General features: G+C 39.1%; 1 protein-coding gene across 3 annotated transcripts in view; it reads right to left on the reverse strand.

Annotated features, from left to right (window-relative positions):
• The window catches only part of HS1BP3 (HCLS1 binding protein 3), a 102,507-nt gene that overhangs the window by 78,618 nt on the left and 3,658 nt on the right, over positions 1 to 20,231 (reverse strand). For 2 of the 3 annotated variants that reach the window (XM_087947318.1, XM_026675550.2), the window contains exons 2-4: positions 18,963 to 19,128; positions 13,452 to 13,659; positions 12,782 to 12,986 (exon numbers count right to left, since the gene is read on the reverse strand). In XM_087947318.1, the coding sequence (XP_087803444.1) occupies positions 12,782 to 12,986; positions 13,452 to 13,659; positions 18,963 to 19,128 (579 nt within the window). Of the gene's footprint in view, positions 1 to 12,781; positions 12,987 to 13,451; positions 13,660 to 18,962; positions 19,129 to 19,324; positions 19,576 to 20,231 lie in introns of those variants that run through there. The other variant, XM_087947314.1, reaches the window with a different exon arrangement.

Raw genomic sequence — 20,231 nt, forward strand, 5'->3', positions numbered from 1 at the left:
ACCCAACAATTTGTCCATTTAAGCATTTATTTGCACTGTATTACGGCTAATTGGTTGCTGCTGTTACATGATGGATATTTTTTTTGCCTGGCAGCAAAAGCAAGGAAAACCCAGCTGAAACAAAGAGCTAAAGCAGGCATTCCAATAACTCCTTGCTTTAGTAGCCAGTGACAACCAGCAAAGGCTACTTAGATATACCAGAAAAGTACTGGCCACGCCAATGCCAATTTGTTTGAATGACTTTATTTGTAAGAAGGAGAGCGTACATTCACAATCATCTAACTACCACAAAAAAAAAAGGCTTTTAAAGGCCCAACCCAATTGAAGCTTATTAGAAAAGGAAAGAGGAGGGGTGAACAAAAGGCGACTAAAATCCACTCCCATTAACACTTTCTACTGTCAACAAAAGAGCTGTGTGAATCAAATGATTCAACATTTCCGGTTCCTCACAGGCTTAGAAGCCTGGGAGCATCTGATGAGGTAATGCACAATTCTTGGGGTGGAAGAGCTGAGTCATGCTATTATTATGAATCCCCTCAGACAAAAGAGGCTTCAGGGTCTCTCTCCCCCAGCCCACAGCTGGAGAAGAAAGAAGGCACAGGTCGAGGAAATATTCAGTGGTACATGTACTTTGAAAAAGTTACCCACTTATTGCTCCCAAGCTGCAAAGGAGCTGCTAACACTATCCCTAGCTTGACCTGCTTTAGAGCACAATAACCTCTTAACATTCAAAACAATTTTTTTCCTTTTCCCAAATCTCCAAGCCTTTGGTCCTTTCGATGAAGAACTTACCTCACCGAAGATCAGCCTTTCCCAACATACTCAGTTTTTCTAGGTCTAAGAATGAGGATTCAAAAGAGCTGCTGCATTGGTTTTTTAAAAAAAACAAACAAAAAAAAAACATTAGCCACTTCCATTGTCTCACCAATCCACTCAAAGAAACATTTTCCCAAGGTCGTTTGCTCAGGCTTCACTGAACCTTCATGGTATCACACCATGTATATATGAAATGGGACAGTGTGATTATATGAAATGGTATAAGGTCTCCTGCTTATACCAGGGGGTTGGACTAGAAGACCTTCAGGGTCCCTTCCAGCTCTATTCTGAATTGATTGATTGAAATGAAACTGCAAAAGACTGGCTGATGGTTGCTAAATACACTACAGGAAAAAGAAGATGGGTGGAATGTCTACAAAAGTAGCTGTAGAATTTCAGCTACAAATGTGGGTTTCTGGGTGTCTAGCCAATCCTGCACCCCCACCCCGCAAATGGGCTGACAATGGTTGTGGCTAAGCAAAATAGCCACCTCCTCAGGTACCTGAAAGAAGAATTTCTCTAGGTAGAAAAAAGATGTTACGAACAAGGTTTCTGATAGAGTCATAAGGTTGAAGGGGCCTATGAGGTCTTCTAAGCCGAACAGGAGTCCTTATGCAATTGACTTGCCTTTCTCCCAAACACACTTGCCTTTACTGTGAATGTCTAGACCTATTTTTAGTGCAGGGAAGAATCTCTCCCTCCTTTTTCTTTCTCTATGTTTGTGTGTGAGAAAGAGAAAGGGAGAGGAAGGGCGGGAGGGAAAGATATAGAGAGAGATCCACCACTGGAAGTTTGATATGCTGCAGCAGATGAATGTTTTTGTAAACTCAGTTGTTCTTTTTGTAGACCATAACGTAATTATTTTGACAGGCGAAGTCCCTGACCTAAGCAGACTTTATAGCTTTGGACAAATAACTGATACCTCTCAATTTCACTTTTTCCTAGTTTGTACAATTGAAGTAGCAAGCTTGCAACACAATTCATGGAAGGACAAACACAAAAGAAACAGTAAAAAACCAAAAGTAAATGTGGGACATTAAAGCATTTTGCAAGGATGGATTTTTTTGTTTTGTTTTTGTGGGTGTTTTTTTAAAGTATCTGTGACATTGAGAAATATTTTCTCCCACTAGACATTTAAAATTATTGCCCTAAAATGCTTGCTGGGAGTTTTGATAGGCCTTGGAAATGAGATTTATTTTTGAGGCTGAAATATTTGGGGGGGAAACATAATGCTACAACTACAACCTTTAGCTCACTATATAATTATGTCCAGATATACTAGCTATAACAGCTATAAAAATATGCTTTCCTGCTGATTTAGGTTAAAAGTTCAAACAAAGCAAAGCCATACATGTCCTTTTTCTTTTCTGAACACTTAAAAAAGATATTCACAGGCCCAAAGGTAGGGTTGCCACCTTTCCTGGATTGACCTAGAGACTTTAGTTTTAATCCCTTATTTCTGGAACGTGTGTGATTGTGGGAAGGAAATTCCTTTCCTCCACCCAGAAATGCTTGCTAGGTCATTTGTCAATATGGATTTACTGCTCCTTCAAAAATCCTCGTCCTCCTTTATTGTAATTAAAAATACTCTGCCTGATAGATGATCATTCATTTCCAGACAGTTGTTAAATAAGTGATTCCTCTTTCAAAGCAATGTCTCCAGTGGTGGGATTCAAAATTTTTTACTACCGGTTCTGTGGGCATGGCTTGGTGGGCATGGCAGGGGAAGGTTACTGCAAAATCCCATCCCCTCCCCACCCCACTAACCTGCTTTCCAGCTCCGTTCTCCTGTGCAGGGCAACAAAAGAAGACCCAGCTGATCAGATGGGACTCGGGAGGCAGAGAATAGATGGGGGCGGGGCCAGTCAGAGGTGGGATTTGCGGGTTCTCCGAACTACTCAAAATTTCCGCTACTGGTTCTCCAGAACTGGTCAGAACCTGCTGAATACCACTTTTGAATGTCTCCTGCAGATACAAGGGCAGGGCGCAGGCTCTTCTGCTGCGCACACCAGAACAGCTACGGAGAATAGCACTTAAAGGTTATGGCAGAATGGCCAGGCCTGAATCAGCCTAAAGTGACCAATAAGAACTGAATGGGTCCCATTCATGATGGAGTAGCTGAGAAGCACAACAAATACACCTGGATAAGAAAGGAAACCTCAGTACAGTTACGGATGACTTAAAGCTACTTCAAGTATGTGTGGTGGATCAGATGAAAGCAACATCATGAAGACATAGCAGGAAAAAAAATCTTAAGAGCATTTTTGCACCAGACTCAGGCAAAGCAAATATGATTAATTCTCCCAACAATTCTCTCAGAAAAGGACATGGTTTATTAAATATGCTACATTAGAGAGTGGGATCCAGCCCTTGATCCATACTATGTGGGTTGCCACGGGATCCAGTGCTCTCTCCTCTCTTTTTAGCACCTACATGAGGCTATGGATGCACTCATCCATTCCCCTGGAGTGAGGTATCATCAGTTTGCTGCTGCTACCTAATGACATATTTCCACCCCTGGTAAATTAAATGATGCCATGAACATAAGTCCCATTGTCTGGATTCTGTGAAGTTCTGGATGGGAAACAAGAGGCTTCTGCTGAACTCTGGCAAGACTAAGTGCCTCTGGATATGGGGGCTTTATGGTTTCAGGACTAGGCCAACTTTGGTGGTAATCATGGTTAGGAGGAGCCTTGCACAACTTGTCACTTCAGCTAAGAGTTTTGTATATTTGTTTTTTTCTACTATTTATTTCTTAATGTGGATTGTTGTGTGCTGCCCAGAGTCACTTTTGAAGAGATGAGCAAGTACCAGGTATATACATTTGATAAATAAATATACATACCTAGGCTTACAAACTTGGTTTTATTCATGTATTTTTCCTCGTATTCCCCCATCCTGCATACCTTCTGCTCTTAAACTCTAAAGGGGTAAACCCAGTGGCGGGATTCAGCCAGTTCGCACCACTTCGGGAGAACCGGTTGTTAACTTTCTGAGCAGTTTGGGGAACTGGTTGTTGGAAGAAATCATTAGGGCAGGGAACCGGTTGTTAAATCATTTGAATCCCACCACTGGGTAAATCCAGCAATATAATATATTACTAACTGCTCTTGTAAGAGTGTTTTGCCACTGTAGGAACAGTCTTCCAAATCAAGAAATAATGAGAGTTAATTGGGGCTAAAGTATTATTTGGCACTCCAGGAACAAACTTCCTTCAAGAGCACTCTAATATATATTTTTTTAATCAGAACTACCATCTATACTCAAGGAAACTTGTAAAATAACCAAAACTCTAATTGCTTGTACCTGTAGTGGTTTTTTTTTTCCAACACAGAGGGAAAAATTATTGGTTTATTGTGAATTTGCATGTAGATGGTTTTTGCTGATCCATTATCAAGATCCATTCTGCCTATCAGCTTACAGAGACTGTCATTTATAGTAAATGGCAAAATGCACTGAAAGGAGGAAAAAGAGCTTGAAGAGGTATTTCTGTGTTTGCTGGGCTCTTGCTGGGTTGTGTAAATTAGACCAAGAGTTCATCAGCACTCAGGTGGATTTAAACACCTATATCTTTCAACATTCACATTATCTTGTGAGAAAATCTAAGCAAAGCTAAGTGGTTCTTGGATGGGAAACTGTGCTAAAATCTCAGGGCTGTGGACTAGATTGGAAAATAGCAAAATCTCCCCTCCCCTCCAAAAAAACCCAATACTAGCTAGCAGGGGTGAAATTCAAAATTTTTCCCTACCGGCTCTGTGGGCGTGGATGTGGGCATGGCTTGGTAATAGCAATAGCAACCAGGAGCAATTTTTTACCGATTCAACCTCTCCCGAACCAAGCCAAGGTGGTTGAATTTCACCCCTGCTAGCCAGCCACTTTTCTACTGTCCAAAGAATCAGTGTGACTCAGCCCATTTACTCAACAAGAGTTGAGTATGACACAAACTTGCATTTACCTGATAACACCTTTATGTCCAACCAGGGAATATAGAGAAATTACAGCCCATAGCATTTGTCCAGCCAATTCGATCTGTGAGGGCTGACACATTTCCTTCCAAAATCAGGGAAATGTGCCTTCTCAGCAGCAGCGCCTGCCCTCTGGAATGAGGTTCCCACTGAGATCCAGATGGCTGACAGCCTACTGGTGTTTGAAAATGACTTGAAGGCTTGGCTCCTCTCCCAGGCCTTTAGGGAGAGTTGAATGAAACCCCCTTGCATTTGTTTTGCTTGTTTCTTTTCTTTCCCTTTTCTTCTCTTTCCCTCCCCTCCCTCCTTCCAGTCCAGTTTTTATCATTTTTGATATCATTTATTCTTTATTCTTTATTATATTATATCTGCTTGCACTGGCACTAAGCCGAAAGCACCAGCCTGAAGATGGCGAGTGGGACCTCGCCGAAACGTTGCCTAGATACTTTGAATCTTACGCGGGAGAGAACCCGAATAACCAAAGATCCATATATATATATATATATATATATATAAAATTAATTAATTAATTAATTAATTAATTAATTATTTTTTGTAAGCTACCACAGTTGTTGGAGTTGAGTGGCAAACAAATTTAACAAAGAACCACATTTCAAAAACAGGGGTGGACTTCAAAAATTTTAGCAACCGGTTCTCTGCCCAGTTGCTGGGTGGACATGGCCTAGTCGGCCTCCTGCACCGTGGCGAGGGGGGTATTTTCGTCCTCCCCGGGCTCCGGAGGCTCTCCAGAGGCTAGAAATAGGCCCGTTTCCCACCTTCCTGAACTTCCGGGAGGCACGTTTTTCACCTTCCTTGAGCCTCTGGGAGGGCGAAAACAGGGTTGTTCCGGAGCCTCGGAGAGGCCTGTTTTTCGTCCTCCCTGAGCCTCCATACGGGTCCTGTACTTACCTGGGAACTAAAATGGGCCGCATGGGGACTCCTGGGAGGGGTGGGGTAGGTGGGGCCAGCCAAGGGTGGGATTTACTGGTTTGCCAAACTGGCCATAAAATTAGGTACAGGTTCACCTGAACCGGGGCGAACTGGTAGCAGCCCATCCCTGCATAAAAGGCATATGTTTCCTTTTCAGGAAAACTTTATCAGTCCTAATATCTCCTATTTTTAGAGATATCTGTTTATAGGCAGTTTCTATAATATCTTATTGTGGAGATAGAATACTGTGTAGAGAAACTGTCTATAACCTTACTTTGTGCATTCTGATCAAACAAAGTGTTCCATTATAATTTCTATTAGGATTTGTACTGTATAAGTGCCAGATAAAAACACATGCTCAGAAGGAAAAAGAAAAGCCAAGGTCGAGTGAAAATCATACTACTGAATTGACAAAAGCTACCAACCAACAGTGGTGATTTTGACAAATAGATGGAACTGGGCATATGACCAGGGCTGATGTCATTTGGTCCTAGTTAATGGCCTTCATCCTTTCAGGACTTGGTTTGTAACTTGGACTTCAAAAATAAAATCACAAAAACTGTGCAGCAACCTACCTGAACAACCCAAGCACCTTTGAGCTGTTGGCCAAAGGAGATACAGGCTTCAATTTATACAGGTAGTCCTCGACTTACAACAGTTCATTTAGTGACCATTCAAAGTTACTATGGCACTGAAAAAATGACTTATGACAATTTTTCACAATTATGACCGTTGCAGCATCCCCATGGTCACATGATTTACATTTGGATGCTTGACAACTGGTTCATTTTTATGACCATTGCAGTGTCCTGGGGTCATGTGATCACCTTTTGCAACCATCTGACAAGCAAAGTCAATGGGGAAGCCAGATTCACATAACAACGGTGTTATTAAATTGACAACTGCGGTGATTCACTTAACAAATGTGGCAAGAACAGTTGTAAAATGGGGCAAAACTCACTTAACAAATTTCTCACTCAGCAACATAAATTCTGGGCTCAATTGTGGACATAAGTTGAGGACTACCTGTACATCAAGACAATCTTTTATTTTTGTTATTTAGGGTATCATCCAGGCAATTAGTTACTGGATGAATTTATTACAAAAAACCCCCACAGTCCTCCCATTTCCTTCTACCATTGAAAATAACTTCAAATCTACTTCAAAAGCCAAAATTGCTTAGGACAGTGTGATGACAAATACCCAAAGCAAGGAACTTGTTCAAAACAACATTGATCGATATTAATGCGATTGCTTGCCTTAAAATGAATTGTGACTTTCAAACTGCAAAGTGGCATTTGAAGGGCTTTCCAAACCCCTCCACCAAAGCCTCACTCAAGCCTGCCCATCAGCAGCCACGGGATTTCCAACAGAATCATGAAAGCAGCACTACAGCCTTTGCTGAAAGCTTCAGCCCTTTCATACATATCTGTGAGGGTGTGCCAGATGTAGAAAAGGATGGATCTTGCAGGGCAATGCCACAATGCTGCTTTTATCAGTTTGACCCACACCCTTGCCTCATGCCTTCAGATGTCACAGGCCAAAGATGGAAAAAAATGGAAGATATTGTCTCCATTGGGAATATCTGCTTCGAGGCACCTGACTTACTCTCAAAGGGCAGTTTTTGAAGGCTTCCCTTGTTGCTCCCTACATCAATAGAGAAGATCAGGGGTGCATGTCCTCTATCTTCTCAGGGGTGCAATGAAATATCTGCAAGCAAACAGCTGAGTTCATAGAATACCAAGGACCCCCAGAGAATATTCTGTACCATTCTGTTGCTACCTTGTAAACATCTAAAAGTTTTACAGCCCAGATATGACAGGCTATTTTTCTTTTGTTACTTTATAATATATATAGAAATTGTGGAAAAAATACAAAAGGGAAAAAAGGAAGAAAAAAATTATTATGAGAAGAACTTCGTTTTTTTAAACATTAAATCCTGACCATATGAAATATTATTATTAGTCTTCCCATTACATTGATTGTGAGCCATGAAATCCATCCATCCATCCAAGACATTAAATTCAGGATGGAACTGTCTTTTCAGCATAAAAGTGGAGCTTTTTTTAAACACAGCCCATCTCAGAAAATGCTGAATGTTTCTTCATTCGGTGATAAATTTAAAATGTTTAGATGTGCATACTTCCTTTCAGGGTAAGTGAAATTATACAAATTACATAAACAAAATAATAAGCAGCAGCCAAAGAAATAAAAAACCTAGGAACGAACAGCCAACTGAATCTAGTCTGCAGCCACACCATTCAATATATCTATTCATATCTTTCAGTTCTTGCAATCCATCTTGCTTCCATCCCATCCATGCGCTATTTTATAATTGATTTTTGTTCTTTGACTTTTTCACCTCTCTCTTTTAGATTTCATCAACTTCTCTAGCCACAGCCTCCTTAGATTTCTCTTTCCCTCACATGTGATTGCTTTGTGCTTCACTCATCATTCCTTTTCCTTTTATGGCCAAACTATCTCAAGGTATTTACTACATTTTGTACTAGTTCAACATTCATTCATCACCCCCTTCATTCTTGACTCTATCTCTCCTTGTTTTATCATATACACTTAAGTACCCAATTCCCACTGCAGTCAATTTAATGTTTCTCCTGCAAGACTCAAATCTCAACTAACAGATAACAAATCACTTAGGAGTGAAATACTAAAAAAATAATCAAATAGGAAACAAGTCTGATGTGAAGCTGAATACACACATACACACCATGGTGTGTGAAGGATTAAATGGTGTAGGCCATCAAACTAAACTTCAGAATATCAGCTTATTAACACTTTCCATGTATGGGAATTAAATTTAGTTGGTGTAGCGTCAATGTAAAAAAGGATCTAAGCTTGATTAAACTTTCTAGGCATAGTTATCTAATCCACAGATAAATTAAAAACATATTTAATACACTTATTGAGAACATCAGGGAATGTTTAGCAGAGCCATAGTAATAAATCCTATCGAGTTAATAAAATATTTAATCACAAGTATTACAAATTTCCTTCTGGCTCAGTTATTTCTCATTCTGCCAGAAGTTTTGGAGACTCCTGATCTAAGTTATTCTATCTCATACATATTTGTATTTCCATTAATATAACCTTGATATATACTTGTTCTTCTGATTTAGTGTGAAGAACTTTCTCAAGCACGAAACATAAACTCCTAATAAAACAAATTAACATTTTTAAATTGCCTATTTTAGTAAGCATCCGTGTCTGCTTAGAAGGATATCTGAGGCCTTTTACATTCTACAAAATCACTAAAGATGACACAAATACAAAAACTGCATATTAACAAACCCAATATTTGAATAATTTAAAAAAAGAATTTTGATTTAACTTGAGACACACTTTCAAAACCAAAGAAGTTGAAAAGTAAGAAATAAAAAAAATCAACAAAGAAATAAGACACTTTAAAAGAAAAATAGAAAGCAAAAAATGGGAGGGGCTAGAAACTATTACTACTGAGGACTTCTGGCTGAGGTATGTTGAAAATACAAGAGAATATGACTCCCCACAATCAAGGGAGAGTCCCATGTCTCTCTAAAAATATGAACTGTAAAATTAAATTCTGAAAAAGACTGCTACTTCTTTGCTGCAGATGATCCCAGAGTAATGGTTTTTTTCTATACCTTTTAGATCAGAAAGTTTATTTGGATGAATTGCTTAAATTCTAATGCTGGGCTCTGGAAGAGTTCTTCTTCCAGAGGTTGTGCGTCCTCCACCATTGGAGGTTTTGAAGAAGAGGTTGGACAGCAATTTGTTTGGAATAGTACAGGGTCTTCTCCTTGGACAGGGGGGTCAGACTAGAAGACCTCTAAAGTTCCTTCCAACTCTGTTATTCTGTATTGTGCATCTAGAGTATGCAGGGAGGGAGGGAGGAGAAGGTAAATGCAAAATCAAATCCAGTGATGGGTAAATTTGGTTCCCTTCCAAAAGTTTTAGATTTTGATTCAAGCTAGATTCAACCAACACGGCCAGTGCAAGTGATTCTGAATTATAATGCAAAAAAAAAAAAAAATAGGAGAGGTGTCAGCTTTCATGTTTGCCTAATCACGGAACTTAAGCAGATTCAATTCTGGCTATATATCTCTAGTCAAGAGCAACTCACGCTCTTGTCCTCCCCCAGTTGGAATACTGCAATGCATTCTCACATGGGGTTTCGTTTGAAAAGTCCTTTGAAAACTGCACCTGATCCAAAGTGTATCAACTTGCTCACTGGTGGATGAGATCTACTGTTCACATATTAATGCCAATATTTTACCAGAATGCTTCCAGGTACAATTTAAAGTGCCAGTGTAAGAATGACTTTAAAAAAACCGAAAGAATAACTCTTTAAACTGCCTAGAGAGGGCTATAAAGCACTATGAAGCATTATACAGTATAAGTCTAAGTGTTATTGCTATTTAACCTTTAAAACCCAGAATGGCTTGGCCTTTAGGTACCTACAGGTGAAACTTGAAAAATTAGAATATCGCGCAAAAGTTGGTTTATTTCAGTAATGCAACTTAAAAGGTGAACCTAATATATAAGATAGACTCATTACATCCAAAGCAAGATAGTTCAAGCTGTGATTTGTCATAATTGAGATGATTATGGCTTACAGCTCATGAAAACCCCAAATTCACAATCTCAGAAAATTAGAATATTACATGCAATCAATAAAACAAGGATTGTAAATAGAACAATATCGGACCTCTGAAAAGTATAAGCAGGCATATGTACTCAGTACTTGGTTTGGGCCCCTTTTGCAGCAATTACTGCCTCAATGCGGCGTGGCAGCCTGTGGCACTGCTGAGGTGTTATGGAAGACCAGGATGCTTCAATAGTGGCCTTCAGCTCTTCTGCATTGTTCGGTCCCATGTCTCTCATCTTTCTCTTGGCAATGTCCCATAGATTCTCTATGGGGTTCAGGTCAGGCGAGTTTGCTGGCCAGTCAAGCACAGTAATCCCACGGTCATTGAACCAGGTTTTGGAGCTTTTGGCAGTGTGGGCAGGTGCCAAGTCCTGTTGGAAAATGAAGTCAATAACCCCATAAAGCTAGTCTGCAGAAGGAAGCATGAAGTGCTCCAAAATATCCTGGTAGACGGCTGTGTTGACCCTGGACTTAATGAAGCACAGTGGACCAACACCAGCACCAACACCAGATGACATGGCTCCCCAAATCAACACAGACTGTGGAAATTTCACACTGGACTTCAAGCATCTTGCAGTGTGTGCCTCTCCATTCTTCCTCCAGACTCTGGGTCCTTGGTTTCCAAATGAGATGCAAAAGTTGCTCTCATCAGAAAAGAGGACTTTGGACCACTGAGCAACAGACCAGTTTTGTTTTTCTTTAGCCCAGGTAAGACGCTTCTGACCTTGTTTGTTGTTCAGGAGCGGCTTGACAAGAGGAATACGACATTTGAAGCCCATGTCCAGGATCCCTCTGTGTGTGGTGGCTCTTGATGCACCAGCCTCAGTCCACTCTTTGTGAAAGTCCCCAACACTTTTGAATGGCCTTTTCCTGACAATCCTCTCCAGGCTGCGGTCATCCCTGCTGTTTGTGCACCTTTTTCTTCCACACGTTTCCCTTCCACATAACTTTCTATTAATGTGCTTTGATACAGCACTTTGGGAACATCCAACTTCTTTTGCAATTGCCTTTTGAGGCTTTCCCTCCTTATGGAGGGTGTCAATGATAGTTTTCTGTACAACTGTCAGGTCAGCAGTCTTTCCCATGATTGTGATTCGTACTGAACCAGACTGAGAGACCATTTAAAGGCTCAGGAACTCCTTGCAGGTGTTATGGCTTAATTAGCTGATTAGAGTGGGACACTTTGAGCCTAGAATATTGAACCTTTTCACAATATTCTAATTTTCTGAGATTGTGGATTTGGGGTTTTCATGAGCTGTAAGCCATAATCATCTCAATTATGACAAATCACGGCTTGAACTATCTTGCTTTGCATGTAATGAGTCTATCTCATATATTGGTTTCACCTTTTAAGTTGCATTACTGAAATAAATGAACTTTTGCACGATATTCTAATTTTTCGAGTTTCACCTGTACATAGCCATTGACTTCAAGTGGTTCCTACTGATCCAATAACATATGGATGCTTAAGATTCCTCCCCTGTATGAGGTGTGATATCCAGGAGATACGTTTGTTGTTTTTAATCAATGAACCACCTTCCACCTAGTTTTATCACCACTGAGCTTTTTAACAAGCCTTAAACACTGAATGGTTCAGACGGACATTTATTTAACACTGGTCATCAATATCGAAATAGGTGGTAAAAGTTTGACAGTTTAAAAAAATAATTACTGTTCTTGTATTTCTGTATTACTATTACTTTTATTTATTGTACACTGTCATGAGATTGGAAGGGTGCTTGTGGGTGTACATAAATACATAAATATTTGACTGGCAGTGATACTGTCATAAAATATGGAAGACTATCTTGTTTCATACGTCCAACATTCTGACTTCTTGTCCCTGGGATTTCAAGGATTCCCTTTCCCCTTGATAATTTGTACAGCTGTTAAAACAATACTATTCCGTCATGCTTTTGCAAAAGATCAAAGGTTTCTGATGGCCATTAGAGGATTTCTATTACTTGTATGTCTTTCTTTTATTCTGCATGTTTATTCTGTTTGTCCACAACCTTGATTGTGTTAGTTTACAAAAAAAAAAAGAAAAAAAGGTGGAATAATCACATTTTCTCCAACTCTTTTACTGGTCATCTCTTAACTATGAGCACAAGGTTGATGAATGATCCAAGATTGTTTAAACTTTCACCAGTCAATATACAAACTGCGAGCTTCCCCCTCCCTTTATTTCAGCTGTTTTGCATTTCTTTTAGTAACCCTCAGAACAACTATTGGGAGGTCTAAAATGCTTTTGAAGAAATTAATTCTGAATTCACCTTGGCTGCAAAAAATCAGAATTTCAATGACAGCAAAGAGCAGGGGGGAAAAACCCTAACACTTTGGCACTGCCTGGTGGTCATCTGGAGTTTTACACAACCACAAATAAGATAGCTCTAGGATAGGAAAAACAAACATTGAAAAGGCATACTTGAGGACACCAAGTGGATCCACATCACTCTCTTCCTCTTCTGTTTCCTTTTCGGCCTCCTGGCTTTTAAATGAACTGAACTGAGAAATGACATCAGGTATTTTTTCCTCTTTGAAAAAATCAAAGTCTTCGGTTTCATCATCCTCTTCTTCCTTCTTGGGAAGGTTTTTACTCTTGACATCAATGACACTAGTGGATCTGGTTCCTGTAAAAAGAGGCAGAGAAAAATTAATGCAGCAGCACACAATAGACACAGATATTATTCCTCCACCTGAGTATCACCAACAGCTACCCAGTATTCTTATACTGGAAGAAAATATGCCCTTTGTATGTGAAAAAACAGTACATTTCCACACCATGTAAAGAATTTGTGGCAATAAATATATTTTACTTAGGGCACTTTTGAATCATAGTTTTCTATTTCCAAATCTCCCAGAAAACAATCTGAAACTAACATTCTCACATCTAGATAAGATGTTCCTGTGCATTTGTAGTATTATATTTGTAAGGAAGCAAACCAAACGTATCCTGCATTAGATATTTGTGACAATGAGAATTTAACCTAGTTTTTAAGTGGAAACATTTTGCTGTTTTTGCAGAGTTCCAAGAGCTGATCCATGGCCTATTTATTAAAATTCCACTCAGTGTGAAGAACGGGTTTTTAATTTACCCAGAAATTCCAGTAACTCAGGGCTTGATGCGAGAGCCACATCTTTAGAAATCAACCCCATAATCTCATTGAAGGCAGCTCTTCGTTCTCGAATATCAGATTCTCCAACAAAAAGCACTTTTCTTGGCAAAGGTGGTAGAGAGGTTTGCGGGTAACGTGTGACAAGTTTTTGATAAAACTCATCAATATCACTGTACTTCTTAGAAACCTGCAACATAGGGAGAAAAATATCCATTATTTAAATGACAGGCATAAACATGTAATAGATCAGACTAACAATTTTTCTGAAAGAAAATTCAGTACCAGATTTCCCGCACATCATATATAGACAACCAACCTAGGCCAGGAATAAGTAGGGTCAATATTTTCAGCAGGTTTTTTAATGACCTTCAGTAAACTATATGCATGCATTAAGACTTTCAGAAGTTTAATAGATCTCTTTTAAAGTTTATATCTTAAAGTATACATGCAACTAAAGGTGCCAATTTATTGTGAGTGGTGCTGTGGATGACAAAAATAGATCTGTAGATTTCCATTCTTGCAGTATGTGAACTTGGTGATTTCGGCATACTGGACTATTAATATTCTTGAAATGATTGTTATCACCTAGAGGAAAGGCTTGGGAGAAATGGGTCTTTAGTAGGTGTCTAAAAGATCTATCAAGAGATGCTTCCAAATATTGGTGATGAGGTGGAGAAATTATTCTAAATATTGGTGGGACAGAATTATTCCAAAGAGTGGACATCGCTATAAGGAAAGTCCACTTGCAAATTACAGTAAGATGATACTCTGAAAAAAAAAAAACCAATCATATTTATGCCCCTGTGAGTTCTGGCAAGAATCAGGGCAGCGATCAGGGGCCCAGGCAATTGGTTCTTTTGGATCCAGAGACAAAGAACACTAGTGAATAAAGGGGTTTTGAAACTTTATTATTAGCTTGAGCTAACAGATTTAAAAGCAAGTATAAAAACAAGCAGGTTAGCTAAAATGAGCTCTAAATGTCTAGATTTTTCTTAATACGAAGGAGGAATAATAATATGTCACTAAACTGCTTGAAATAGCAAAAAAAAAAAAAAAAAAAAACCTTTTTTTCAAATACTAAGACCTATGGCAGATGTGATACAATTAATCTGGTACTGTCGGGTAATTTTCAGTCTCCCACCTTTTTTTTTTAATTGGAGCATTTGCTTCTTTTTTCAAAAGAAAGGATATCAAAGGCACAACAAATCTTATTTGACTGCTACAGGGGTTGGATAGGTGATTATGTTTTGTGACAAAAGGTGGGTGGTCTCCATTAAGTATCTCTTGGGCCCAGGAAGGAGAGTAAAATACTTCTGGTTATAGCCTCTGCTTAGATCTTAGGTAGGGAACATGCTCAGCAAAGAGTTTTGGAAGACCACATAAATTCCATCGTGTATGCTATGGCCATACTAAGGGCCAGAGTAAATGGAACAAAAAGTGAATAATACAAAAGACTATCTTCGTAAATAAACATTTCGCTTCTGATAGTGAGTGGTCAGTCAGGTTTTCAGAATTCATAGAAGCTAAGAAAATTTCCTCCATTCCTCAGTTGCCTTGACAAGGGAGAAGCAGAATGAAATGAAGGAAAGGATAGGGTGGTACATACTAGTGTGTGTTGCAGATTAAGGGTGGGCGGGGACTATTGCTCAAAAGGCCATTTTTGCCTCCATGACTAAAGCATGGCTTTATAAATAATTTTCAGGATGGAATGGAAGGGATTATTTATCACTTTTGCTGACTACAGCAAGCCTCAGAAGTTTTGCCTTGGAGGACAAGATTGCATTACGAAGTTATTTTGACAGATTAAGCTCCGGGTCTGTTCCATCAGGATTATGTTCAAGCATGATAAATATAAAGTCCAGCATTTGGGTAGGATAAATCAAATGCCTAGGTACAGAACCTGGAAAGGTATGGTTTGGCAGTAGCGTATGTAAGAAATATCACCAGGTGAACATGACTAAGCATATAATACAGAAGCTGAAAAAGCCAGGGCAAAGTTGGCCCATAGAAACATGGGCATACTGCATCCATTGTAGGAAGTAGTAGTTTTATTATGTACTCTGCATTGGAAAGGCATGGCTTGGGAGTTGTGGACTTAGTTTGGGGAACTGCACTTTCAAAGAGAAATGGAGTGGGTTCGGAGAACAACAACTAGGACAAGCGTTCTGGAAGCCACAAGCAGTGATGTTAAACTGGCAGCCCAAAGGGCAGATGCATCACACATAGGCCACACCCATCCCAGCTCCCCGAAGGGGGGGAAAAATCACTATACATCATGTGACGGCAACATGACGGCGCACGTTTGACACCTATGCTATAAAGGAGCAATTATGAGGCACATTTAGAAAGCAAAAGGGAAGCTTCAAAGATATGACAGCAGTCTACAAATATCTAAAAAACATCACATGCATAAAGGAGTCCACTATTGAAAGCAGTGAGAATCAGGAGGAATACTGAGGAATTTCCTGATAGGAAGAAATATTAAGCAGTAGAGCCGCCTATCAACAGCAGTGGTGAGCACTGGGAGATTTCACTCAGGGGCTGGATGGCATTTGCTTGAGATGGTTTTGTGGATTCCTACACTGAACAAGGAATTGGACCAGAGGCCCTAAACCAGCCTTCCTCAACTTTTTTTTTTCCTCCTGGAGGAACTCCTGAAATAATTTTCAAGTCCCAGGAAACCCCTACATAAGAATTACTATATCTACAGGTCACAGAACATTTGCAGGATAAGTTAGCAGAGTCACAGTGAGTAAAAGTCCCCACCACTGCAAACTCTGTGACACAGGAAGGTAAAAGAACAAATGCTTTTTAAAAAAAATCATGATCTCTTGTGAAATCCTAGGGTTCTGCAGAACCCCGTTGAGAGAGGCTGGTAAGACATTTAATTCTACTGCCTCTTTCTGGAGTTGTGATCTGTTACAACTATTAACTCCAGCAATGTTCACAAAGAATGCTTCTGAATAAAGACGCATACACTTTTTATAAGGCTCCATTGTCCACTGGTAATTTACAAGCTAACAGAAGAAGAAAAGCCATTTTGTGGCTAAAAAGCAACTAATCAAGACTAAAAGATAAAGCAGTATTTTAAACATTGTATTGAGCAATGTTGTATCCTATAGCTCAAACCAGCATCCATCTCATCAGAGAAACAGAAAAAAATATTCAGTCTTTGTTCAAACATTAACCTGTAGCTTGTTTACCAAATTAAAACTTATTCTATAACTTTGTAAAAAAAAACTTTACCTTCTGTTACAGAATAAACTTAAGTTACATACAAATGTAGCAAAACCCTTTCATTTCAAATCAGAGCAAAATATTACACAACTGTCAGAGAAGCATCAACGGTTCTGTCCAGCATGAAATCATGATTTCAGATTTCAGACTGACATCCTACCAACATGACTACAGTTTCAACAGTGCTTGAGTGCCCTCTACTGGAACATGTTATCCCAATCCAAAGAATGAAAATCTGATTTTCTTCGTTTTGCTACAGAAAATCCATGTCTGTCAAATTAATATCAAAGCAACTGAACTGAATAAGTGTGCAGAAGGTGTTTATGGTCTGAGTGATGTTTCTCAAGTTGTGTAAATCTGGAAGCCGCTACACTACTCTGTAGTGTTGCATTGAACTTTGCATTTTGGGATCTTGCACTACTACTGAAGCAGCACTTGAAAGTTCCTTCCTCAGTTCTGGTTATCTAGAACCAACATTTCTCCAATTAAAGTAAGCCTAAACTCAAATTGCTGATTAATTGGCTTACAACAAAATGCATACAACAGCAACATACAATAAAAACATCTACAACACCAAACACAACCCCATAGGCTCCAACATCAAAGATCCAACAATATTACTCCTTCAGAGAACTTTGAAAACCTTGTTTTTTTCCCCCAAGCTGTGGCTTAAGTAGGGATGTATATCCATCTGAATAGGAGGTGTGTAATAAAGTTGTAGTGTGGTTGTTTCCCACGATTATGGTCCTCATTTATTTCCTTGTTTTCTTTGTTAACGTCATCTATTTGGGTTTTGTTTTAATATGTACAGATTTATAGATTAAATTTATCAAACAGCTCCATTGGGCAATCTTACACATTTAAATTATTAATCTGACCAGCAGTTTACCAGATACAGTGGGATTGAGTGCAGACCGCAACGAGATTTAACTTTAGAGAAACTGACTTATTTCCAGGGCTGGCTTTCCAAAAGATTATGATGAGCCAGATTTCTCAACCTTGACAGCTTAACACAAAGAAAAGAATACTTTCAGAGGAATTCATAAGTGCTTTTGAGAACAGGAGCTGGGAACCTATGGCAACTTCTGGAAAATTACCAACAAATACAGAATACAAAGTGCTTCAGATGGCTTTCTACACTCTGGCTCACTCTGATTGGCTGAGCTCTGTGAATTCTTAGTAATGGCCATGCTGCCTGGGAAATTCTAGGAACTGAGGTCCAAACAGTGGAGGACTCCCAAGTTAGGAAAAATTAACTTTGGACTTTTAGTTGGCCTTGTTGCAGCATCTGCTGTGTAAAAGAGTAACACCAAGTCAGCTTTAACTCTTACATTGGGATGTAAAATTTCACATTTAATCTTACAGGACTGAGTATTTCTCCACTAAAACAAGCAAAATCCTTCCATGTAGAATGTAAGAATATCAGAGAAAATTTCCCCCAATAATCCAATATTCAAGGTAATAAAGCATCCAGTCATAATATGCTGTCTGGTACAGGTCGTCCTTGACTTACAACATTTAGTGACCATTTAAAGTTACAACAGCACTGAAAAAAGTGACTCATGTCCGTTTTTCACCCTTATGACCATTGCAGTGTCACCATGGTCATATGATCAAAATTCAGACACTTGGCAACTAACTCATATTTATGACCGTTGCAGTGCCCAAGGGGTCATGTGATCCCCTTTTGTGACCTTCTGACAAGCAAAGACAATGGGGAAACCAGGTTCACTTAACAACCGAACTACTAAAATATCAACTGCAGTGATTCCCTTAACAACTGTGGCAAGAAAGGTCATAAAACAGGGCAAAAGTCAGTTAAACCAAGTCTCACTTAGGAACAGAAATTTTGGGCTCAACTGTGGTCTTAAGTCGAGGACTATCTGTACAGCCGATCCAATGTTACCCTTTTGCTAAGACCAGGCATGCGCCTAATTCTTCATGAGGAAGGACTTTGGTGGCACTGCCATTAGCTATGAAGCTTCAAAAATCATGCATAGCTTTATTCATATTCTATTCCACACACAAATCAATAAATGATTTTACTATGTTTGGGTTTGGGATTTTGTTTCTTTTTCCCCTTTTAATTTTATTTGTGTTCCTTTATACTTGGTCTATTTTCATAATATAATTCATAATATATTTTTAATGTATGTTGCCTGGAATGAAATTAATAAGTTTGGTTTCTCATTGTTATGATGTGGACTCTTAATAGAATTACGTACAAAATACATTTACAAATGATTTCATTACCATAAACTGAACGTTGTCTTCGGATTTGTGCTTGGCAGATTTGAACACAGCCAGTTGAGTAACTACTAAAATATTATATTCCACATGCCCAGACATCATCTTTCCTCGTATTTCTTGATACTCTGGGACTGACAGATCTATTCCTGTATGGCCATTCTGAAGAGGTCTGTAGAGGTAAAAACATGAATTTCAAAGATATGTGTCAGCTTTGGAAGCCATATTGAGATTCAATGCTCTCACACTGCCTGAAGCCTGAGAAAGTGGGAGGGGGGGGGAATTCAACTGAGTATCTCCAAGTAGACAAAATTCTTTTGTTAGTTCAAGGTCATTTAGTATGGCGCAGAATGAAATAAGAATCTTACTTTAGGACAGATCATGATTGGGCCATGTGATGTGATGACGGCCAAGGGGGGATGGATTTGTAGTTTTGAATATTGCAAGGAAGCCCGAAAACTTTCAGATTCGGGATTCCACAGATGTGCCAGTTTCTATCCAAATAAAGGTATCTTTAAGATATGTCTGTCTCAGAGTTATTGATTGGATTGGAGGTTTGCTTGGAACGCTGACAATATGTTTTCTTAATTCTGACGCTGGTTTTTGACTCTTTTCAGATCTGGGGAAAAAAAAGATATTATCATTTGGAAGTAAAAATTATGCAATAAGCTGGGATGGTTGCCTCATTTGATTATGGAGATTCTCAGTCATCCAGGTCATGGTTGTCCAAAAGGTGCTTTTTCAAGAGGCAACTGGAAAAACAAAGTCCAGTTGCCTTTTGAAAATGCCTAATTTGAAGTTTGTAAGAGAGGAAAAAAAGAGAAAATGTGAAGCTATTTTTCTTAGGACAAGTTTGTCTCTTTGATACAGAAATAATACTTTCTGCCAATACAAAGCATTTGATCTATTTTTTTAAAAAATAGATATATGATAGGTCTCTAAATAGCTTTAATTTCATAGCCACCGGGCAATATGATACTAAAGGATAGTGATGCGTTTGTCATTATTCTTCCTTTCTGCAGAATCAGTATGTACGATCATAGTTGCATGAGGAAGCATTCAATATAAATTAAGTAACCGAAACTTTCCAGAAATACCTTTGCACCAGTTCACAACTGTAATGGCAACTGTAATGCTACATTAGCTGCCCTGGCTTCCATTTCCTTTCCAGCTCATGATTATCACTTTAAATTCCTACATGCTGCAGGCCCTGGTTACTTGTGGGACCACTTCTGAGGATATCTGTCCATCCAATGAAGTTAGTCCCCTCCCTTA

Source organism: Notechis scutatus, chromosome 1 (genome assembly GCF_049901735.1).
Source record: "Notechis scutatus isolate UNSWTSFEM ecotype Mainland chromosome 1, rNotScu1.2, whole genome shotgun sequence".
Classification (NCBI taxonomy): Eukaryota; Metazoa; Chordata; class Lepidosauria; order Squamata; family Elapidae; genus Notechis; species Notechis scutatus.